The 25603-nt window shown below is 37.6% G+C and overlaps 1 protein-coding gene across 5 annotated transcripts in view; it reads right to left on the bottom strand.

The window, feature by feature from the left end:
• Positions 1–11539: 11539 nt before the first annotated feature.
• Positions 11540–25603, bottom strand: part of LOC149084318 (E3 ubiquitin-protein ligase RNF4-like) — a 70747-nt gene continuing 56683 nt past the window's right edge. For 4 of the 5 annotated variants that reach the window (XM_089234688.1, XM_089234687.1, XM_089234689.1 and 1 more), the window contains exons 4-6: positions 23344–23447; positions 15999–16056; positions 11540–11810 (exon numbers count right to left, since the gene is read on the bottom strand). In XM_089234688.1, the coding sequence (XP_089090814.1) occupies positions 11661–11810; positions 15999–16056; positions 23344–23447 (312 nt within the window). In that variant the 3' untranslated portion in view covers positions 11540–11660. The remainder of the gene's footprint in view (positions 11811–15998; positions 16057–23343; positions 23448–25603) is intronic. The other variant, XM_089234690.1, reaches the window with a different exon arrangement.

Here is a 25603-nt window from a genome sequence, read left to right as displayed (position 1 = left end):
TTCGACAATATACTGAGCTTAAAAAAGTTAACAAAAACATAGAAAACCTTCAAAGTAAACAAAAAGTGATTGTGTGGCAAACAAAAACATTAAGACTTGCAATTATCGTTGAAATAAATAAAAAGCTCAACATTTTTGATTAAAAGCAAAATGGACATAAAAATATACGAATTAAAACACAAAAACATTAGAACTTCGAAACTGAAATAAAAACCATCTAAACATACAAAACTTTAACAACAAAAACATACAAGACTTAAAATGGAATTTAAAAGTTGAAAGAACAAAAAGAAAAGTCAAATAGAATATAAAATTGAGATGGTTCGAAGGCTGCGAATTCCGAAACATACACAACATGCATATGCCCCATTTTCGACGTATACACAAAGACATATGGCCAATATTCTATACTAGCTGATACCCGGCGGCGTTGCCCACCCCGTAAAAAATTTATATACGTATAGCTTATTAATTATTTCTTAATCAAAAAATTTATGCATCAAGTAAGAAAAAATTACTTTTATTTTTAAATAGTTTAATTAAAAACTTCAAGCAATCGCTTGTGGATACACAATATTTTTTGTTTTTCTATCTGGTGTGTAGATGTACAAATTTTTGGGATTACCAACACGCGAACAGGCGACGTAAAGCTGTCCGTGTGAAAAACAGGGCTCAAGTAGGTTGATACCTGCCACTGCTAACGACTGGCCTTGCGCTTTATTGATTGTCATGGCAAAAGTTAAACCACTCGGGAACTGTAATCGCTTGAAAGTGAATGGCATTTCTTCAGTGATAATTGGGATGCGTGGAATGAAGACGTCTTCTCCTCCGGTACATCCAGTTAGAATCGGTGCTTCGATGATGTAATTGTGCAATTTCTTCACGTAGAGTCTGGTGCCATTGCAGAGTCTCGGTGTCACCAAATTTCTTAAAAGCATTATAGGTGCTCCGACTTTGAGGGTCAAGTTGTATGGTGACATACCAGGAATATCAAAAGAGTTCAGAAATTCTGCAGTATGCAGAACTGTCTGCGCTGTGTCTGTGACAGTGTCAACCGATTTGTAAGATGTAGAGTCTCCAAGAATAATTTTTAGGATTTTTTCGTTGATCTTGTTCACACTGTCATTTTTCGGTGCCAGAATCGCTCTCTCACAAAGCCACTCATGGTTTTGGTGATTTTGTTGAATGTTTGGGAAGACTTTGTCTGCAAGTTCTTGAACTGAGTTTAACAACTGGCAAAATCAATTTGAGAACGTAATGAGTCCAGTGCTTGGGTATCTTACGGGAATTCTTCCATTGCCAAGTTTGATCAAACTGACGTGAAAATTATAGCAGTGCTGAGTCATTTTGCAGTTGAACTCGCATGTTGGTGGATAATGATAGTTTTTTAACTTAATGCCAGAGTGTTGATAATTTGAGGCAAGCATTGAGTTCATCAGCTGGCGTTAAACATTTTTATTCCCAATTTTGTCCTCTGTTGTTAGCGACATCATACGTCCAGCTTGTGCAGCGAATATTATTCAAACGCCTTTTAAGCATTTTTTAAATTGAAACTATACCTCTACGATGGGTGGTTGATGAGATAAAGGCCGCATTAGCACTTACAGGATACCCTGTACATAGGCTAGCAGAAATATCCGGCGCTCTTCCAGGGTTTTCTTCAATTACTGAGAGGATTGGAAAACTTACAAACCGTTATAAAGGAATAAACTGTTATAATAACAGAATTAAAGGTGTGACAAACCATTGTAAAGGCATATTCACCTCTGAAACGCATTGTTGGAAACCATGGTAACCAAAGTAAACGTTCCGAAAGTAATTGTTGAGGCCCCAAAACCATTGTTGCCCGACAGTTTTTCCGCCCAATTCGGGCATTTGCCCAGCTCTGACGAATTTTTAAAGTAGCCTACGGTTCAATCCCGGTCCTGTTTGGTATATATGCAAAATCTGGCGACGATCGGCCTAAAACTGTAGATTTGTATAAAGAACAGACATACTTTCACATTTATATATAAGATGACCATCGATCACGTTCTATAGTTACGTCAATGTCTATAGTCAAACCAACATTATTTCGAAACCAAGAAACTTTGAAAATTCCGGTTATCATCGCACTAAGGTAGCAAGAGGTTATGGGTCGCTAATCTATTATGGTTCATATTCGGAGTCACTTGCCGCTTCCATTTGTTGTATTGTTTGCACCTGCGCCTCGCTCCAGGCTATACATCTCGCTGTAGCCTCTTCCATTATTGTAATCATAAACTGTCTTGTGGCGATGTTTTTCAGTAATGCTGGTAGTTTTACTGTTTAGTTCTTCAAATTTATTTCATTTCGCATCCAGTATTTGCACCTGTATATCAGATGGTGTAAATCACATTCGGTTGACCCGCAAAAAAACATCGGGTTTCCCCGAAATATTTGTTTTGATGCTCTGCAAGTGATCCGTGTCCCGTAAGTATTTGGTTCAAGAAAAAGTTCCCTTCCACTCTTAACATCTATCCGTCGGGAATTATACTATAAGTTTTTCTTACTTTTGAAAACCATGTCCATTCCTCCTGCCATCTCTGCAAAATCTTTCTCTTACACAGCTTATTTATGAACCCTCTATCGAATGAATGGTTGTAGTCTATATCGTTCCTTTGCGTAGAAGTCCGCCTTTTCATTTCCTGCATGTGCACGAACCCATATAAGTTTGATGTCTGTCTCTCTAAGAAAATTCTGTATATTCTGAACTTCTGTATTTTTTTGTTTTCATTCTTTTTATTGCATCGAGTAAGGACCTTGAATCACTTGCGATGTATGAATTCACTATTTTTCTACTTTTAATGAATTGAATGGACATTTATTTATTATTCATTACTCTTCCTATACAAGGTGTTCTGTTAATGGACAGACAAACTCAGAGGGTTGTTAGTAGGCATCAGGAGGAACAAAAATTGCAATGGAACATGGTGTCGTAAACCATGTTGTGAGGGTGAAAATTGCGAAAAACGCATGCAGGCTCTGAGTCGAGAGAAAATGAAAGGTTGATCGCTAAATGCGTTCTCTCACCATATCTGACGTAAGCAGTGACGCGAAACACTGCCTGTGGGGCCGTTCAAATATTACGTAAGCAAATTTTTAGCCGTTTTTGACCCCCTTCCTTCCCCTCCCCGTCAGCAAAACTCTAAACCCCCCTTGTCAGCAAAATTTCGTTATCACTGCCCCCTACCTCCTAACGCATATTGGTGGGATCAGAAACATACGCGGGAGGGGGAGGGACATGGGGAGCTCGTGCGCCTCCCCCCCCCCCCCAGACGAAAAAAAATATTTTTTAAAGCAAAAAAAAATTTTTAAGAAAATACCTTTATATGTTATTATAATCAATTGTCCCCAGTGCGGTTCTACATCACTCAAGTTACCCGCGGAACATTCCTAGATTACTTAAGTGATCCGTGGCATAATTACGGATCACTTGAGTGATGCATCGCACAGTTCCAGAGCACTTCAAGGATCCGTGAAACATTTATACATCATTAAAGTGACTCTGTGTAGGGGACTTATCAATAGGTGGAATGTTAGTTCGAGTGCCCAATAACTATCGAAAGGTTTTTTTCCATTTTTGGCGCACCGAATAAGATATCATTAAGAATATTTCATATCTTTATAAAGGGTGGTTGATGACGTAAGTATCATCCAAACTCCCCCTCCCCTTTGTGATCAAAAGTCAGCAAATCGGTAAACCCTCCCCGCCCCATCGATGCTGACGTAATACTGAATTACCCCTGTGGACACACCAGAGGATCTCATAGCGCGGATTGTCGTCACTGCGGCAGACATCAAAAGCATACCTAGTATCTGCAAGCGCGCGCGTCCGGGAATCCTTTTTACGTCGTTGTAGACTGCGCAATGACGTCAGCGGCCGCCTCTTCCAACTCCTCTTGTAATAATTAATCAAATAAATCGTTTTGTAGTTGTGCTTTTTGTCGTTCCAACGTGGCACCGAAACGTGCATGCGTTTCTCGCGATTTTCACCGTTTGCGACACCATGTTTCATTGCCATTTTTGTTCCTCTTGATGTTCAATAACAACCCTCTGAGTTTGTAGGTACATTAACAGAACGCCTTGTACGCGTTAATGTTCCTTCATTTAATTTAAAAGCCTTGTTTTTTTTACAACTATAAATTCAATTCTATAATTCTGCGACTTTTTTTTATTTTGCAAAAGTTATTCGTTCTAAATCAGCGGTTCCCAACCGGGGGTACGTGAGAGGCTGTTAGGGGGTAAGCGAAAAGAAAATGGTAATGGCGGCCACCCATCTAAAAAAAGAACAAAATGATTGAAAAAGATTAAAAATAATTTTTAAAAGTAGGTAGAGGTTTTTACTAATATTGTCAGTTGCAATATATTGACTTCCATATCAATAAAATCTTCAAAATGAAAGAGGGGTTGCGTCAGCACCTCTAGGAGGTGATGGTTGCGTCCGCTAGAAGGGGATTGACCTTCCCTCCTCCCGTCCGCGCCCAACCTATGATCGGGATTCGTGAATTCCTTCCTCTCGGCTCACTTTTCTTCGGCGTTTAAAGCCGGGTTTTCCTAGGAGCAGGTTTCTACAGCGCGTGCAGCGTAAAAACGCTGATTGGTCGAAAAACCTGAATTGCAGGTTTTTAACCAATCAGCGTTTTCACGCTCCACACAGCGCAGAAATTCTACTCCTAGGAAAACTCGGCTTTAGATTTGATTGTTGACGGGCTGTGCATAAAAACGAAGAATTAATTAATTCGTGTTGTATTATTAACTTTTCGCGGGTGCGTATTATTCCTACAATTTTCTACGTCCACTTTTCTACCAAGCACCTACTACTCACGTGATTTGCACTATGGATCAGTGGCTAAAAACTAGATCTGCGCGGAAGCGGACTGAAACACCAAAATGAAATACCGTACACCTGTAAACGTGAAAACATATTTTGAATCTTCCAAAAGCGATTCTGCCAAAGCTACCGAAACATCCAACTACATTAGCTATCGTATTGCGAGACGAGTAAAAAAATCACACTGTTGGTGAAAATATGCTGTCAGACGCATGTCTGCAGAGGAAAGTGATCTTATAATGAGTTTAATGCCGCTATCAAATAATACGGTGTCTCAAAGAATATAGGACGTGCCAGACGATGTTGAGAGCACAGTCATAGGTCACGTCAAAGGTTGTGAATTTTTTTCTATCCAAGTCGACGAAAGTACCGACGTTGCTTGCGGAATATTCTGTGCTACTTGTAATTGTTAGTACTTGAAAAAAAAAATTCGAAGTAAATCCTTTTATTTGTCACCCATTGAAGGGGTTGTATGACTGTTGAAGACTTATTTGAAGCAATTAATTACCATTTCGTTGAAAGAAGAATTCAATGGTCAAAATGCATTGGGCTCACTACAGATGGAGGAAAATCCACGGGAGGTTGCTGCTACTCAGGCCGTCGTACACGCGTGGCAGAAGTCTCTCCCAAAATGAAATGGACTCACTGCTATATTCACAGATAGATCTCTGCATCGAAACCTTTGCCTCCAAATTTGCGAAACGTTCTTGATGAAGCGATCAAGGTTGTCAACTTTGTCAAGGGGAATCCTACCAACTACAGGCTGTTTAAATTGTTGTGTGAAGACATGGACAGCCTTCACGAGGCTTTGCTTTTCACACCGAAGTTAGGTGGTTGTCCCGGGGTTAAGTCCTAACGTTGCTGTTCGAACTTCGGCACGAGGTAGCCCTTTTTTTCGGAAGTATTTGAAATACTTCACGATTTCTTGTCACAAACTGAGCTAAATTCAATAGTCGGCCACTTGGAACAATTAAAATTCTCGTTCGAAAAATATTTTGCAGAGCCGGAAACGGGTGATCCGTGGACATATAATCCTTTCAAAGAAGAGTATTTTGAACCGGCTTTTGATTGTTGATTCCAGAAAAGGAGAAATCGCTACAGCTCGCATCAGATACCACTCTGAAAGAACATCTTCAATGGCGGAATGGTGAACCTAGTCAGTTTTTGGGCTTGCCGCAGTGACGAATACGTTGAGAAAAACCATGTTTTTCTTGCCGTTTGTCAGCACGGAGCTTGTTAAATGGGCGTTTTCTTCGTATACTTACATAAAAAATAAATATAGAGGGAAACTGAACGCAGCTCCGGATTTGAGTTTGTATTTATCCTCTTTTGAGCTTAATTTTTCAAAACTTTGTAATTCAATTTACAGTACCAAACATCACATTAAATTTTTTCCCAATCTTTGGGTTAACTTGTTTGCTTACTTCAAAAATAAAATAACTCACAGCTGCCAACTTTTGAAAATGAAAATTCGGGAGATTTTCCGCACAAACCCTATTTTATGCTAAAACCACTCCTTAATAAATACAATAGGGATTTTTCCAAATAAAATAGGGATTTTCCAAACATAAAAGTTAAAGCGCAGGGAATAAAATCCCTACTCAAAAACCGAAGTCAAATTAAAATAGGGATTTTACACACATGGAAGTTAAACCCTTGGGAATAAAATTCCTACGCAAGAAACAATTGAAATTTACATCATTGCTAAAACTTCAATGATGTAAAAATAAATATTGTGTTCAATCAGAAACGCTGTGAACAAACATTCTGCGCGAATGACCCCGAAATCATCGGAAAAAGAAGGAAAACACCGTCAATTTTTTAAGAACACTGACTTTTTGTGACACTTGCTTGATGTTTTTTTTTTTTCATTTCACGACTGATGATGGCAGTCTTTCCATGACCGATGTTTATGTCCGTAACACAACTTGTACAAAAAGGAAAAGTCGGCCCTCTTCTGGAACATTTGATGAAACGTTTGATAAAAGTAACTTCAACAAAAGAAATTTTGACCATATGCGCGTCACTATAATCTTCAATTATTATCCAGGACTATTGGCTGCCAAGCCATTTCCCTGCACGATAAGACAAACAACTTTCTTGTTACCATCACAGGGTTTGTAAAACTTCTTTAAAAAGGGAATTTCCCCATTTACGACGTGTGACGTCATTTCGAAAGGGAAAAAAAGAGGCTTCATGCGCCACAAGAAATTACTTAGGAACTGTTTTCATAAGTGGGGATTTTTTTAATGAAGTTGGGAATTTTTAGGGACAATTAGGGATTTTTGTGATTTTCGTAAAAATTCAGGAGATTTAAGAACTTTTCGGGAGGTCGAACGATGAAGCTAAAATTCGGGAGATTCCCCAAAAATTCGGGAGACTTGGCAGCTATGATAACTATATAATGAAAAAAAGACCATTTAATTTAATTCAACATGTACCTTTTTTTGAAGTTTTTCGAAAACTGTAATGCGTGAAATAGATTGGAGGGGGTGGAGTCTGGAGGAATCGGGGTTGGGGGTACGCGAAAAGAAACCAAGCCAGCTGTGGGTACGTGGACTGAAAAAGGTTGGGACCACTGTTCTAAATAGTCATTGGCCAAAAAAAGACCAAAAATGCGGATCGTTGCTGGTCAATTTGTCGCGGTCAACTTGTCGTACGTCAATTTGTCACGGTACAAGTCTGAGTGCCAATTCGTATTGTAAGCAATTCGTCACGATGTCAATTTATCGTAGGGTCAAATCTTACAAGACAAAAAAAAACCTACTTGTATGTGAAATAAGAAACATGAAGTGTACAAGCACGCACACTTTACTAAAGATAATTTTATTTCGAAAAAAAATCAAATTAATCAATTATCAAAATTAAAATTTCTCTTAATTGATATTAATATTTTATTATTTAACAATTTAAATCTTTAAATATAATTGATGTGGCAATTAACAATGTATACAAATTTAATTATATTTAAAACATTGTTTAAAAATTTTTAAACGTTAAAAAAAATTATTTTTGCTATGTTGAAATTTCAGTATTCTGTGGAAAAACTTTTTGGTTTTTATCTGATATTTCCAAATTACAGTGAAGCAAGTCTGTCTTCAAGTGTAAACTTGTATCCGGCCCATGGACTCGAGAGCCCCCCTTCCGCCAACATTTGCCACACATACACACTACAGCATCTCCAAAAATGTACCTGAAATATTTAATTAATTATTTAATATTCGCCGCATAAGCCGCACTGCCCGCTTTCTGCCGGAATTTCCATTTCTTGCAGCGAAAGGCGTTGGGGCGCAGATCGAGATAATAAATTGGGATCAAATAAATTTCGAAAATTTTTATTTGATCCTAATTTATCTTGATCGTCCCAACGACCCCCGATGATTCCAATGAATACTTTTCCTTCATTTGTTAAAAGTTAAAATAGGGACGGGGAACATTTTCAACAAATAAGAAAAAAATAGTTTTACTTTATGCCTGAAACAAAAACCCTATTTATAACATTACAATGAACACATATAAAGCGATTTAAATTTGTCGCGACGGGTTGACATCATGACAAAATGATGCAAGTTTATAACACGACGAAATGACTCCGCGACGAGTTTGTAGCACGATAAATTGATCGGGACGAATTGGCCTAGGTAGATTAGTGTTTCCCAAAGTGGGCGATACCAGCTTCCGACACGACTGGGGCCTACGAATAGATAAAAGGGAGTGATGGGAGGAAAAATAAGTTTTCGAAAACTCGGACCCTTTTCCTTTCGTAAATATCAGTTTCCCTATGGGTGGAAAAAAAACTAAGAATATACAGAGTTGTTGTACTTGTTTCATCTGTGAAGGAAACAGAGCTAGTGTTTTTTCCCCTCCTTTGAATATGCGCTATACATTCCAGGTGTTATGATCGATAAAAAGCCTACTGTCGCAGATTTCAACACCATATGGGGATAAAAGGTCCAGCATCGCCCTGGGATTGGTTTTGCTAATGATCATTTTGGAGCCATGGTCTCCCACAAAGGTGCGGCTGGTATCAGCGTTCTGGTTTCAGGTTCAGGGCCCCCGAGACGATTTTCATCATTCTCCCCCCCCCCATATTATAAATTCAATACAGCAGCGGCCCGCAAAGAGCCTGGCCTCGGGACCCTGCGGCAGGATGTAGGTGGGGGACAAGATTTTAGAATCAGTTTTTTCACCTACAGCTATGGTCTTTTTGTACGCTGTTTTTTATGCATAATGATATTCATCGTCATCACCGTATGCAGTGGTCATCACACACGGCTCTCTTTACCCTACGCTCCTAATCGCCAGGCGGCAAATATAGTTGACATTTTTTACAAAAACACGTGCAAAAACCCTCCAAAGTCACCAAATAGCCGTGTGAATGAATGGGATTTGTTTTTTATCTCAGTTCCATATTATACCGTAACCCATATTTCAATGTTTTTCGTGTAGGTTGTGGAAACAAATCCCAAATGGGTCTCATTGTAATCAGTTTGGACAGACAGGATCCTACTGTATTAACACTAGAAAGACGGGTCGGGGACTATACCTAGAAAGATGACGGGGCGTCTGTGTGGACCCCATAACTTTTTCCAGCAATTTTTTAACATTTAAATATTTTAAAAAAAGCATGGTATTTTTTTGAAGATGGAATAAGGTTATATTTAATAATAAATGGTAAACCCATTAATCTGTTTTTATTATGTAGCTTTTAAAGCATTCTGTGCAAATGACCTCTCTTGATGTGTGTCAGTGTGGAGGAAATGCGTGACTAGGAGGAATGCGTATTTTTCTATATTTCTAATAGGATTTATCCAAAGCACATTTATTTTCACAGGCTTGAACGGCTTTGACCACGCTTCATAATTTCGTTAACATCCAGAAAAATATACCCATAAAGGTACCCTGGAGCACAGATAACCCGGAGTCAGCATTGTACGACGTTATCGCAAGCGCCCCCTATTTTGGCATTGCGATTAGTTTGAATATCGGATTCCCGTAGAAAAAAAAAATCGCATTTGAAGATCAGTATACCAGAATATTTTGATTTAACAATTTTGATTATTTTACCCGAAAAATTTTTATTTTTTCCGCATCAAACCCGGCAATATGTAATTAAAATCCAGAAACCCTTTAAAATCCGTTTAAAAATCCGGCATTGCCGGACTAAATCCGGAGAGTTGGCAGGTCTGCTTCTAGGTTTTGAATAGGATCAACGAGTGTGTGATCTTGCTTGTTTTTTCACAGGTTAGAAGCTCCCGATGATCTTTCCGAAGGGTTTCAACCAAGTTTGTCAATTTTGATATGTAAAAATTCACAATTTTAGTCATGCGAAATCCGTCAGTATCTGTAAACACCAAGTTTTATTCAAAATATTTTTGAATCCTTGACATCCTATTTAAGACTAAGGTCCCATGATATTCCATACATTTCAATCTGCTGAAGCTTCTTCGCAAATGATAGACTGGATATTACAGAGATCTGATATTTATGGCTCAGCAGTATATCAGCTGATGTTTAGATGTAGTTCTAACTTCGTGGCTTTGTGTGTATTGTTTTCAGCAGTGTTTTAATTTGCATCAGCTGAGGCACCATTGGATGTATGATTTCATTCTGATTCACACATCTACCACCAATGCAGTTGTTTGCTTCACAAATGTTTTGCCTGGGGTAGTCACCACCAATGCTTCTGCATTTTGCTAATGATCTTTGCCAACTTCTGAAAAAATTTTCTCTGCAAAGAATCTGCATCATCTTATTTATACAGTCATCATAAGAAAACATGGATATTTCTACTTTGCCGAAAAAACAATTTATCAGACAAAATGACATGACAAAAATACTTAAAGGCTTTTTTTTCAAGCCGAGCACAACTCAGGTCTATCGCCATGGGCGATTTACTACCTAGTCAGATGTGCCGGAAGTGTAAGTATGTGTACCTAACAGTCCGAGTGCGTATCTAGTGTTGTGTATGATTATTTAGTGCTGCCATCTATATCTCAGAAGTGAAGTGTAACGACTGAATATTTGTACTGTTTGTAGGATTGCTGCTCTCTGTGACGAGACTTTTTAACGGGGAGATCGGCTCGAATTTGCGCCTTGATTCTCCTCAATAATGACAATGTTAGTATTATATACTGGTGACTCAGATTATATTGGGCTCTAAAATACATCGGAGGGTCAATGTGACCCCCTTTAATCTCTCTAGGTATATCGGTTTGTATCTCCGCTAAAAAAAGGTAATGAAAAAAGCTTTGGTGTGCAATATAATTCAAGAAAAGTCAACAAAAGTTTTTAGGCATTTGGTTTATTCTTACTTCAGGTAGAGAAGCAGAAAGAACATGCAGGGTCAAAGAATTGAGTCTTTCTAGTATTAAGACTGACTTAGATATGCATATAATCTTCAAAAAATAAATAACTTATCAGCAATCAAATTTAAATATGTATACTATTCATAATTTCAATCAGCACATTTTAGGAACAAAAAAAACAGAAAAGCAAAAAGAGTTTTTCCTGCTGTACATTTACTACAATTAATGGTATTTATATTGTTCCAGACTCTACCACAAAATCGAGCTGGATAAGATCTTAGAAATTCCTGTCAAGTCCAGTGACAGATTTCTTCATCAGGTGCTCAAATTACCATGCAAATAATTTTCACAATAAATGAAATTCGAACCCCAAAATGTATACAAGAAATAATTTTCTTTAATTAAGAATACCGAAAATAGAAATGTAGCAATATGTCACTTTAAAAACCCCAGAATGCGCAGTTACACTAATATACAGTTTCAATGTGCACATTATATTTTCATATGTATAGTGGATGATACTGTTTGACAGACAGTTTTCTCCGGCACTGTGGGCAAAGGTGATTTATTTTCAAAGCTGCTGTAATACATTCATTACAAAATATATGGCCACATATGGTAGAACAAAGATGCTTGCCAGAAGATTTTATCTACATATAGGAAGATGAAAAACATTTGAGTATTATGTACATGTATACCATCATTCATTATACATAGTAAAGAATCACAATGACAGATAAAATGGAAAGAAGAAAAATAACCAGGGCTTGACAAATACATAAATACCCTAGTAGCACACCGATACAGAACGACATAGAAATTTCAATACTGTTTGACGTCGTTACCAACATCGCTCGACGTAAAAATGACATACATTTGTTGACACAGAGAAATTTGGATTATTTCAAAAGGGAACAATTATCATACAAGATATTCTCCTTCGAAATGAAATGTGTAAAAATGAGAGAAACTATTTTAGAGAAAAAAAAGAAAATATTTGAGTTTCTTGAGTGAATACATTTTTAGTATATCATTTGATATCGGCATATAAAAGTTTCCAACCTCTTTCTGACGTTCGATATTCTTTCGACTTTCCAACGTCGGTACGATATCGTTGTGCTACTGGGGTACGCACACCAGGTGCTAGTCTTGGGAGTCAAGCATTTCTTTTTCTCTAAGAAAATACTTAAAAAACTTATTTCAGTTTTTCTGGAACCTGGTGACTCTTTCCATGTCAACAGAAAACAGTGAAAAAATTTTGATAATTTCATTTTGTCCCGAAACTCCATCTTAAAATAAAAATTTCAAGCACCGATACCAAGCTTTTAGTCAGCATTTATTTTGGTTATTTGGATAAGCGAAAGTCACAAAAAAAAGAACATATAAGGGTGGATCAAATGCAAAACGAAACAGTGGTTATAATTTGGCTTCTTTCTGAGTGAGTACGGTGACATTTTTGTTGCAAGTAGAGCAAAGGTGAAGAAGGCAAGCCCTACTGGGGAATGGACTTGCTCTAGGTAGTTGATCAGTAGCATGCGATATGTGATGGCGGTCAGCCAACAATATATTTTAGCAGGCAATCGATTGTTTTTCTACCTGCATCTGCAGAATGTTTGCAAGTAAATGAGAGCAACAGCGATATTTTGAGTTTTGAAGAAGGAGAAGTTTGAGTTTGCAAAGTGCATTGGTGACATTGTACGAAGAGAACATGCACTGTCATTGACTCGTATACAGGACTGGCACAAGCATTTCGGAGAGGGATGGGAATTTGTGAATCATACACAACCTGGTCATGGTCACCTCATCACCACAGATACTTTGGAAAAAAAAGTTGACCAGATAATCAGCTCAATGCAACATATAGGTCATCAGTAGAGCTCTGATATTTATGACATTTTTTTTTATGAAAAATATTTTGGGCATGTTAGAGCTATTGGTCATATTTTAAACATTTTTTAGTGATCGGTCAAATTTCAGGCATTTTCAAGCAATCGGTCACATGTTTTTGTCATTTTTCTTTCTAACCAAAAATTTTAATCTGTAGACATTTTCTTCAGAGATGTAGCATTCACTTATAATGAATTCTTTTTTCTACAGAAAAAAACTTTTGCATTCCCAGTAGCCACTTTTTGTTTTTGGAGAATTCTTTTGCTATGTTTCTGAATGGCAGGCCATGCACTTGCAAAAAATTTTATTCATTCAGACACTTGAAGTCTTTGCATTTAATGCATTTTCATCATGCTTAAACACAGGGTTTTTGTCAGGAGGAGCAACTTGGCTCCCTGCCACTGTAAAAGTCTAAAGCTCTCTAACAAGGTTTTTTGCAATATGTTGTGAAATAAAATAAAAAATCTTTTCAAATTTTTTCCCCCTAAAATTGCCCCTCAAAGTTTGCAAATCTGCCCACAACTGTACCTATCTATATTCAAGCATAGCATTCAAAATTTGAAACACAGATGGCAGCACTAACTTCATGCACAACACTAGATATGCATGCAGATGGTCAGGTATCAGGTACATACACACTTTTTGGGCTCAACTCGCATCTGAAATCGGATATAACGGCAGTAAATTGCCCAATAACAGACTAGAGTCACACTCTGTATAAAATAAAGACCAATGGCACCACTATTGCATTTTGTTAAATATGTTAAAAGTTCCAGCACAAAACCGATTTAATGTGCAGCAACATTGCAATACAGCTTGAGAAGCAATCAACAAGATTGTAGACGATCATATTTTCATGTCTTTTAGGTCATAAATGCTTGCATATTTTCGAAAATTTTAGGTCATAAAAATCTGAGCCCAAGTCATCAGCAAGAATGTGAGAGTGAGTTTTTTTGGTCCCATTCACACCACCATTACAGAGAAACTCCATCACAGGAAAGTGAATGTACAGTGGAAAGGCTTGTGCCAATCCTGTACCACAGTCAATGACAGTGCATGTTTTCCCGTATACTACCTATGTTCACTGATGCACTTCCCTAACTCCAATTCCTTCTGACACTAAAAAAAGAATAACAGCATTGCTCTTCTTTACTCACAAACATTTCGCAGATGCAGATTTCTCCCCACTGGGGTTCCCTTCCTTACCTTTGCTCCACCTCTACACAAAAATGCTGCCACACAAATACAAAAAATAAACCAAATAATAACCATCGTTTTGTTTTCATTTGATCCATCCTTATAAATAAAAATCTAGAAAGTCAAAAAATATTCAACTTAATCCAACTCCAACTAAGAAAGCTTTTGAATGAAATTTGTTTCCATAAAACTCTCAAATTTATTAAGTTTACTTTACATCTGAATAAAATCACAGCACAACCATAGATGAAACATCCAATTCTGTTTTCAATTTCAGATGTGGTTCAACTGCCCAGGGGGGGGGGGGAACAAAGTTGTCAGAAAGACCCCAGACATCAAAGTCTACATGTCTAAAAAAATCCTGTTACAGAATAATATCTAGTCTGTTCATGGTTAAGTTTGAAATAAAGGGAAAGCTACGAGGGAACATCCCTTGTTTCTATGGCAAAGAAAGCCTCTTACCTAGTGTATTGATGCGCAGCTACGGTGAGGTATGGCAGATTCTTGCCAATACCACTGAGAAAAACTATTTATGTGTAGTGCCAGGTAAAAAAATTAATTGGTAACAAATTGGTACATGTTGGAATGTGTGTGTATGTATAGTGAATCTTTTGTGAAGTTTGTTTATGTGTAATGCTTGTTATGTATAGTGCTGCCATCTGCAATCAATTTTTTAAAACTTGAGTTTTTCCTTGACTCATAGAGTGTGAAGTGTAATGAATGAATAATTATAACGTTGTAGGTCTGTTGCTCTCGAGACTTTAACAGGGAGATTGGCTTATATTTGCGCCTCGAAGTTGGGAACCACAGAAAACCAACTTCAGCCGATCACAGTAAGTAACACTGAAAATTTCTAGAAAGCACAGTGTAATATTTTCTCACAATATTTCCCTTCCCTCCACTGAAACTTATTTAGCCATCCCAAATGGGGAATATCCATATCTGCTCTATTGGTTTTAGCATGATTTGGTCAAAGGCTAGAACTGTTGGTCATTGGGCCACATTGGCCACATTATTTCTTCATCGCATTAGTTGTTTTCTGCCATAGGCCAGCAACCATATTTATCACTCTGCTAACTATGGTTAATTCCAGTGTGCTGAAAACGGCTTCTTAGGAAAGATGTCTATTTCTTTCAACTGTTTTCACTAGATGCTGTATGTACTGCATCCAAGAACTTCACAACAAAACATCGCTGCAAAAAAAAAAACCTGAACTTCTTGATGGGCCTCTCTGATGTTCATTTGCTGGTGTGTTTTTATTGGTGATGCTGATGTTTCTTCTAGGGGTTGCTAACAGGCTGTTTATGTCAACTGAAAACAGGAACATTTTTTGCAATCAATGAGTGAATATCAAAATTCATTGCAGCTGATTCCAAAAAAAAAATGCATACTGGATTATTAAATTTTTTCTGAATCTACGAGTCAATGTAAAAATTAAGTAATAAATTGTATCATGGTTTCTTAATATTTTATTTCAACAAATAACAAAATTGAAAAAAAAATCATTTTAACGAAATGCAGATTAACGGCAATTTTTTACAAGGAAACTTTCCAGAATATAAATTCAACATGTGGATGTAGTTGCTAATTGGGGAACTATGGTAGTTGATATGGGGAACTATGTTTTGTGCCGCTAGGATACTATCTACCTTTTGCTTTAATGCAAACTTAACCATGAATGGACTATGAACTGAAATCATTTATATGCAAATCATTATATGCAATGCAAATAAAATATGTATAATTTGACTCACGTCATCATCACTGTCCATACATACTGAGCATTTGATTTTGCTGGATGAACTCTCGTTCCTTTTTTTTAAGTAATAAAAAATAAAAATGAATAGGTAAAATTTTCAAGCATATACAACTCCCAGAATGGAATGACAAAAAAAATGAAAAACATTGTATTTACAGGAAGGCAAAAACTATATATGGACATAAAAACAAGTAATCAAATGTAATATTTTTGTCCCAAATGTAGTTAGAACAAGATACCAGGGTTGGCAGGTTTTTGGTACACAAGTTTTTTCAAAACGTCACTCAAATATATTGCTTTCCAATATAAACATTCCCATTTAAAATACACACACTGATTTCATTCAATATTCAAAGTGAGAATGTGATTACCTAGATGGACCCATGCTTTCATTCTTGCCATTGATACAGGTTACAAAGCTTCCAAAACTCGGTCTTTTGAGCCTCTCTCTTCCAGGTCCCACCATCATCCCAACAATTGAATCTTCCCATCTTGGAGTTCTACCTTGTTTTCGTTGACCACATCCATGATACCAGCTGCTGACTATGTCTGTGACTTCATTTTAATTTTTGAAGCTATCAGAGGGCTTTTAACTTTATTAAATGCAATCCATGCTGCCTCTTTTCTTCATCTAACTTCAAGTGTGATGTCATTGTAACATTACCCTGGGCCCCCCCACGGAATAGTCCTAGATCTAGTCATTTTGAAATCTTTATTTATTGTCTGACCCTTAATTCACCTCAGAGAACCGGTCCGCCCGGCATTGTTTACATTTCAGTATCAGTATTGCCAGACTTCTTGTCAATTGTATTTTTATTCTGAATAGTTATGCAAACAGCACTTGTCTGTCATTACGTGTTAGTTTTCCACAGCAGAAGATCACACATCCTGACTCAATGGTGAAACAAAGGATGATGGGAATGGCCCCTTTAAATAGCAGTGGTATGCTGGAAACGGGCACAAATATACCAAGTTACAAATGTATTGAACTGCTCTTCTCACTAAGGCGTTTTGCCCAGCAAGGCGTGCGCCGTACAGTCTCTTGCATCATCATGAACCGTTGATTGAATAGTAGACTTAGGCATGGCTCCGCCTGGTTGCTGATTGCCTCTACCGACATCATGTGCTAATGGTGGTTGTCAGATTTCTTCACGTGGCTGCTACATTACTGATCGAATTAGTTTAGATCAACTCTGCTGACACAGAAGTTCGTCAGAGATGACGTTGGTTGCCCACTCCCTTGATGCTACGGTGACATCGAGTGATGATCGGGACAAACCTTTTAATTGAATTGTATGACTCTTGTGATGGCGGTTTGAAGGAACGTAACTGATGAGATCGAAACTTTTTCTAAAAAATCTGTTGTTAAAGATCTAATAATGATAACAGAGTTAGGGAGAAATATTAGTTGCATGCGATCTGATCGCGGAATGTTCAAATAAATGTTTTTTTAAGAAAAAAAAAAAGTGTTAATTCATTCTTGACATCTGTAGTGCAATATGGGGGGGGATACATAAAATAATTAAATCCGGGAATGCAACTATCCTATGTTGCATCATTATTCATTTGAATAGCTTGACCAAGATAAGTACACGACTCCATCCTTCAAGGGGTGAACTATTAAATTGTAAAGTATAATTGTTGCAGAATTCCTTTTTCTTCCATTTGATTTAATCAGAATGTATTTCCAGTCTCATTTTTGTTGGCTTTTCTTATTAACTAGCTACAATATGCAGCATCGCCCGAGTTTCCTTCAAGTACTGAGAGGGTTGAAAAAAAGAGAAACCATTTAAATTAATAAACCACTATACATAATACTGGCAGTTTAAAGAAGTGACAAACCATTGCAAAGACAAACATATTTAAAACACATTGTTAGGGAACCACGGCAACCAAAGTAAACATTCTGAAAGTCATTATTGAGGCTCAGAAACTACTGTTGCCCGACAGTTTTTGGCCCATTCCTGGAATGGGCCAAATTTCCATTGCCCAGCTCTGATGTACTTTAAAAGTAGTCTATCGTTCAGGTTGGGCCCCGTTTGATATGTATACAAAATTTGACAATGATCAGTCTAAAATTGTAGATTTGTACAGAAAACATAGGCAATGAACATATCAATTTATATATAAAGATTTATAGCAGTGGTTTTTTTCAAGTTGTTGAGGATTCTGAGACATACAAATACAATGCCACCACAGGCAAAATGCCCGAGATAGCTGAGAAAAAGATGCCCATAATAAATATGGATAAATATTTCAAAAAAATACAGCAACCCAATTAAAAACACAATCACAAAAATTATAAACAATATATACACATGATAAAATGCCCATAAAAAATACTTATGGTTGTCTTATTCTAAGTATGGATAGCTTCTCGATTTACCCCAACATATTTATCGTATTTCTTTTTAATCGTGTCAATTGTGTTGCAATTTACTACCTCCAGGGGTAAGCTATTCTATTTATTAACAACCCTATTAGAGAAAAATTCCCTGCGACACCATAACCTCGCATTGTCCCTTACCAATCGATACTGGTGTCCCCTTGTAAAAGCAGTGCACTAATTATTCATGGTCCATCCTATCTATCCCGCTGAAAATTTTGAACACTTCGATCATATCTCCTCCACACCTGTGTTCATCCAATGTAAACATATTCAAAAAATGAAGTCTCTCTTCATAACTCAAGCCCCATTTGCCAATAAGGACATGTGTAGCTCTACTCTGCACCCCTTCAACCAAGTCTATGTCCCTCTGTAGGTTTGGTCTCCAAAACCTTACAGCATACTCCAGTCCAGGACAAAATAAGCCTCAGAAAAGCGGAAGAATGACTTTAGGAGAACGCGAAGAGACCTTTTTGAAAATGAGACCAAGCATTCTATTCGATTTTTTGACCATTGCTGAACAATGTTCAGAAAACCTTCACCGCTCATCAATAAGAATTCCCAAATCAGTGACCTTAGTTGCATCCAGGATAGTGATACCATTCAACTTGTAAGAGAACCGTGGGTTGTTCGAACCAAAATGAGCGACCATGCACTTGTCAACACTAAATGTCATGCTCTATTCATTTGCCCATGCTGTAATTCTGTTTAAGTTGGTCTGGAGCAACTCCCTATCTCTTTGATTCCCGATTACCCCCATTAACTTCACATCATCTGTGAATTTGCTAGTAATCCCATCAATACCCTGATCAGGTTCATAGATAAAAAGTGAAATCTTCATCGCATCAGAGTTCCTTTGGCACCTACAGCGAAACTTTGAGACAAGCTCTGGGGGCATTCGCACACATTGAAAGCGCGTCCTGTGGAACTACTATTGACCGTTTAAGCAGAGTGTACAATGACTGCATTGTGTATCAAAATGCTGTTACGCTTAGCAATAGTGCACTCAAAACAGCAAATGTGCCTAGAACATTATTGAACAGTGAGAGGTGTGGGGGACAAGCAGTTTGTCCCATCCGTTCAAGGATCGGCACCGACTGCTGAGATTGGCAGTTTGCAGTCAGAACTGAAGCGCATAGCCAGATAGCGAATACCAGAAGAAAACACAGTCTAAATAGAATGTGCACAAATAAGTTCATTTCTTTACTCATTGCATTACCAAGCATAGACAAAACATATCGGCGAACATAAAATAAAAAATTAGAGAAAATGTTACTCATAGGAGGCGAAACCATCGTGTGAGAGCAAGCACATACTGCAGGCCGATTTTCCAATTCCGACAGTCAATGACCCATACACTCGCGCAGAGCACAGTAGGGGCTGACAGGGGTCCAGCTTAGAAGCTCTGAGATAATAATTACCATTTTTTCACACTATAAATTCACTATACATGGGGCCCATGAAAAAACTGACCTGTGCGTTCCGAGAATCTCAACTTAAGGGCCCTGCTACAGGATGTGGGAGGGCAGGTAATAGATTTCACATATTCCTATTCACATATTTGGAAGTCTAATATTATACACTTGTTATTTGCTCTATCATCACGCTCTGGCATCTGCCCGAATTGCAATCTTGTCACTGTATTCCAATGGTTCTCAAACTTTTGTCAACCACAATTCCCTTGCCTAATTCATGGTTCATCGGCAGCTTCCTACAATAGTTTGACAGATTTTCTCATTTTAAAGAATAACTTCAAAGCACAAATAGGCACACAAATCAATACATTAAGCTCACTGCGATGCAGGGTCGGAACTAGAGGTGCGGGGAGGGGACAACTGCCCCAGGAGGCAAAATTTAGGGGAGGCAGCTATTTTAGATGGATGGGAAGAAAGAATACTGTTATAAAATTAATGAATTTTTGAATTGTGAAGGTGCCAAAAATCCTAGTTACAGACCTGTCATGATGCACACTTTACATCACAAAACAATTAATGATGAATGATTTGCCAATTTGATCATGAACCCTATTCTAGTCCAGGATTTGTCATCTCGAACTCTCTCATTCCGACACCAACACTGTACGATTTTGTCATTCACTATAGCTAGTCGGTAAGGATCAGTGCGATAAAAAAAATATGATTGCAAAAACACAACTTTCTTCCTTCAGGGAAAAAAAAATTGGTGTTCTATCTCATGGCCCCCAAAATGGTGCCATGACGCTGACAGGGCTATAGCCTTGAGGCTCGGGACAATTACCATCATTGTTATTATAAATTCACTATAGAGCCCTGCCCCCTCCCTGAAAACTCTGGATTCGCAGACCCGCCAAAAGATCCCAGCCTAGGGGCCCTGCTCCAAGATGTGGGGGTCATGTTTTTTTATTATATGAAACAAATATTGTTCCCAAGAGGGCTGTAGTCTTATTTCGAGAACACTGCTTCAGGGGAATATTACAGACGTTGAAAAAATCCCAACAAGCAAAGAAAAGTTCTTTTTGTTCATCCAGCTAAATAGCTTTTCCCCCTACCCATAATATCTGCCCTAATATACACATTAGCAGATTATGTCTTTCTCCTGATTCTTTTTTGTTTACCCATCCCACGCCCCAGCAAAAAAAAAAGCCTGGAGAAAGAAAAAAATATTGAATGCCCAGGAAAAATAAAGTGATTCAGAAAAATAACTTTTTAAGACATAAAAAATCTTTTACCTCCACCCAAATTTGATGACTTTTCCATGACTTCTGTGACCCTTTTCTCATTCCATGACTTTTCGGGGGCTCATGACTTTTCCGTGATGGTAGACACTATGTGTACAGGTTTAACCGCATGTGTAGGGGCCTTTGGGCTTCCCTACATTCATTTACTAAGAAAGCAAGTTCAGTGACCACCGCTGTGTGGACATCAAGCTGGACTCTTGTCCCGAGGATCCAGGTTCGAACCCCATTTACGGCACAGTGGTGGTTGGCTGAAGTTGGTTTTTGTGCAGTTTTCAGCTTCAAAGCACAAATGCGAGCTAGTCAACCATTTAAAAAGTCCCTCCGCGGACAGCAGACAGACCTACAACACGATACTGACATAAGATAGAAATGCTTCAATTTTCATCTTTACTTCAGAAAATGGAAGCCAGATAGCAGCATGAACGTGAAACAAGTGCAATTCTACAACATAAATGACACATTCACTTAGAACACTCATTTCGGCATGTGCCAATTCATTATAAATTCTGTATAGGAATGTGTACAAGGTGCATTTACAGTTAAATAGTAGTAGGTTCAGTGACTTTGGCTATCATTTGTTTCCGGTATGTAAATGTATATTTCCAGTAACTGATGACATTTCGCTAATGTATACGCAACTTTCTGTCAATAGGGGAATCCAGTGGAAAATGCAGATGAAGGTTGCTGATAAGGCTTTCTTGTTCTCTCCCAATGAATCTGAAATAAATAATCTTCTGGGGGGGGGGAGAGAAGTGAAGACCAGCCACTCTCTCTGGTATGGGAATTCATGCCCTTTTATTTTTTTAGATTTTCCTCAACTTTTCCCAAATATTAAGAATGTCCCCTTAACTTTTGGCAAATATTTAACATTTTTCCTGACTTTCCAGGTTGCTGGGAACCCTACTTGTATAATATCCCATGTACTGCTACTACATGAATTTTGCACAGTATGATTCAAGATTGAGAATTTTTTTCATCCCATTATTTTAGATTCCTCCAAACTTTTCTACATCAACGGATGTGATTTTTTTTACAGCACTATTGTATCAAATAAATTTGAATCATTTTTGTGAAGTATCACAAAAGGATATATTTTTTTTATTTAATTAAATCAGAATATATATATTTTTTAATTAATTTATTTATTTATTTACAATAACCCAGAAGGCATGAAATGCACTTATACTGGAAGAAAAAAAAATAAGAAGAATAGTCAGAACGGGAAGCTTATATGGAGTCAGGTCGAAATCCTCAATAGCGGAAGCAAATCTTGAGTAGGAGGCACATACAAGTTCCGATGGAAGACTGTTCCATATTCTCGCCACACGGCATCTATATCCGTGGAAAAAGCAATCCCTTCTAGCCATTGGTATTCTTATTTGGAAGCAATGCCTATGTAGATTAACTCGCCAGTCTATGATCTCAAAGAAAGGTTCTCTCGATGGTAGATAAACAATTTGGTGGACTAGTTTGTAGCACATCTTCAGATCTGCAGCGATTCTACGTCATTACAGCGAGTGTAAACCCAGAAATTGAAGTCTCTGGCAATAAGATAGTCCGCTCGTGCCTGGTATTTGTTTAGTAAACGACCTCTGTGGCTTTTCAAGGAGCTTTATGTCCTTGATTTTGTGAAGGCTCCATACTTGCAAACAGAACTCCAGAGTCGAGCAAACATACACACAGAAATCATATTACAACGTATGCGCATCACACTTATGGCATGCCATACATAACATATATGAAATTCTTTTAGCTTTGCAGACTATGCCATGATAATGATCAGTGAAATCCAGAACGCGGCTCATTGCAATATCTAAATCCACGCATGTATCCAATTGCTGTAATGTTTCATTACCTAGTTGGTAATATTCAGGATCGGTGCGTCTACCTAAATGCATTGATCCACTTTTTGATGATGAAATAGGTAGCTTATACTGACAACTCCACTGGAAAAGTTGTTCGCATGCAATTCTTAGACCCCTAATGTTATCCGCTGGAGAGAATAACTTCACGTCATCAGCGAATTGCAATAGAGAGATGGGTGACACAGCCTGAGTTATATCATAAGTAACGAAAACCAAATTTTATGTCACCGACTTGTGAAGCGATTGTCTACTATTTTGATCATGAAGTCTTGCTTAGAAACATTTGATTTCCTTATAAGTTCCTTCAATGATCCAAGAGAACTTCAGCATTGAATCATAAAAACAGAAAAGTATGAAAATCTCAATTACCAACCTTGTGTTACAACATCCTTCATTTGCTGAATTGCTTGGCTTCTGACATACCACCTGCATATCATTTTCCTTTCGAAGGGTAGGTGGCATGAAAGCACCAACACACTAGAAGACAAATGAATAAAATAACAAATGTGTGTGAATAAAATCTACACATAAAAACATGTTCTCTATACAAATTTACAATTTTACACCAATCTTCTCAAAATTTTGCATATATACCAAACAGGGCTCAACTTGAATGACAGGATACTTTAACCCTTTACAGATTTTTGAAGGATACTGGGAGGTCCGTGAAAATAACCTATTTTTGCATTCAGAAATGGAATCATCCTAACTTTTACTGCTCCCCTAACCCCCATACTTTCTTACCATTCAGTTCCTATATTGTTCCCAACTTCGAGGCATGAATACAAGCCGATCTCCCCATTAAAAAGTCTCGCCACAGAGAGCAACAGGCCTACAACAGTAAATCTTCACTCATGACACTTTATAGTTCAAAAAATAGGTAGCAGATGGCAGCATTATAAAAAGCATTAAACAGAAACAAGCTTCATGTTAAGGTCACAACACGGACACGCACATTCCAACATGTACCAATTCATTAGAAGTTCCGCAGAGGAATATGGATGAGGTGCATGTGTGGTTTAGTAGTAGTTCCTATATTATATTGTTACAAACAACGGTGAACTTGATTCTGAAGCACGAGTGGAGCTTTTGAAATCCAATCGACAGGGCATCTACACTTATCGTTCTTGTTCCCGCCTCTGACAAAAGTTGTCAATCATCCTTCCCTGCTCTTTCACACTAATCTCTTATACACACATAGCCCCCTTCAGCCATTAGCTTGTACAGCCATCAATGGCTGTTATGGTCAGTAAAGGGTTCACTAGGACTGGACAAATGCGCAAAAAACTGTTGGGCAACAAAAGTTCAATAATTCTTTTGTGATGTTTATTTTGGTTACCGTAGTTCCCAAACAATGAGTTTCAGACATGTTTATCCCTTTACAGTGGTCTGTCACTTGTTTAATGCTCCAAGTTTGTGCAGGAAGCCTAAGCAGTGCTAAACATTATTGCAAATACAAAATGAAACTCAACAAAAGCCAGCTAATTGAGTTTTAAAGGCCAAATAGACTACCTTTTTTAAAGTATAGACATATAAAGTTTGTTCTATTTTATTAAACAATGAATTTTTTTCTTCAAAAAATACGTAAAATCAAAAACATTGGAAAATTATAATTTTGAGAATGAATATTAAACAGTGGTTCAAAAATTGAATATTAAACAGTGGCTTATGCACTGCTAATGACATTATATTATTCTCTTTTAATTATCATTTCTAGCTTATTAAACTATGATCATTGTGATTGACAGCTTTACTTTAACATAGGAAAAACTACAGCAAAACTCCTCTAAGACGGCTACTCTGCGTTCTGCAAAAAAGTGGTTGTCTGCAAAGGTGGCCGCCAAATAGGGGTTGTATGACAGGAAAAACTCATTTCAGGAAGAGTGTCAAAATAACGGTTTTCAATGTCACAAAAAAGCTTATGATCAATTTACTTACAATGCCTACAAAACAGATACCTATACAGTGAAACCTCGCTACAATGACACTCAATATAACGTAAATCCCTCTACAATGGTATTTTTTCAAATATTGTTTGAAACAGCTTATAGTTTGTAATGTTGAACTTCTCTCTCGATGCAAAGATATTCTTTACTACGATAAACCCCTCTATAACAATATTTTTAGGAGGATTTTGAAACTTACATTTATTTTTATTTTTAACTCTAAATATCTTTCAGTATATTTTTTAACTCACATTGTCACAGGTTTCAGTTCTTCCAAGAACGTCTAATAATATTGGTGTTGGGATATCAATCATAATTAGATAACATCATCTAATCACTGAAAGTGTTTGGTATTGCTACTTTTTGTGTGATACACCAAAGTCATGCGAATAAGTGCAGTTTTACTATGTAGTTTTTATTGGGTTTTTTTTTCGGGCTGGGCAAAATCAGACCAATCCTGTCAGTTAGGCAAACCACTAGACCCAGTCTTTCAGGTGGTAGCCTGAGACATTGTGATAACCTCAGATGATGTGATGAATCAACAGTTTGGCCAGTTATTGCTTTTGTCGGCTCATTTGTGGTGGACTCTGTATCCTCCGTTTCCTCGGGCCCCTCTGGTTTTTTTGGACTGCTGGGATACCTTGGCATCAGCTGGACATGAAGGTGAAGCCGAAAGCCGTTGATGCA

The sequence above is a fragment of the Pholcus phalangioides genome, unplaced genomic scaffold (genome assembly GCF_987345545.1).
Source record: "Pholcus phalangioides strain wild (caught in Gottingen) unplaced genomic scaffold, Ppha-v1.0 ptg000008l_1, whole genome shotgun sequence".
Classification (NCBI taxonomy): Eukaryota; Metazoa; Arthropoda; class Arachnida; order Araneae; family Pholcidae; genus Pholcus; species Pholcus phalangioides.
This window is presented reverse-complemented; position numbering and strand designations above follow the sequence as displayed.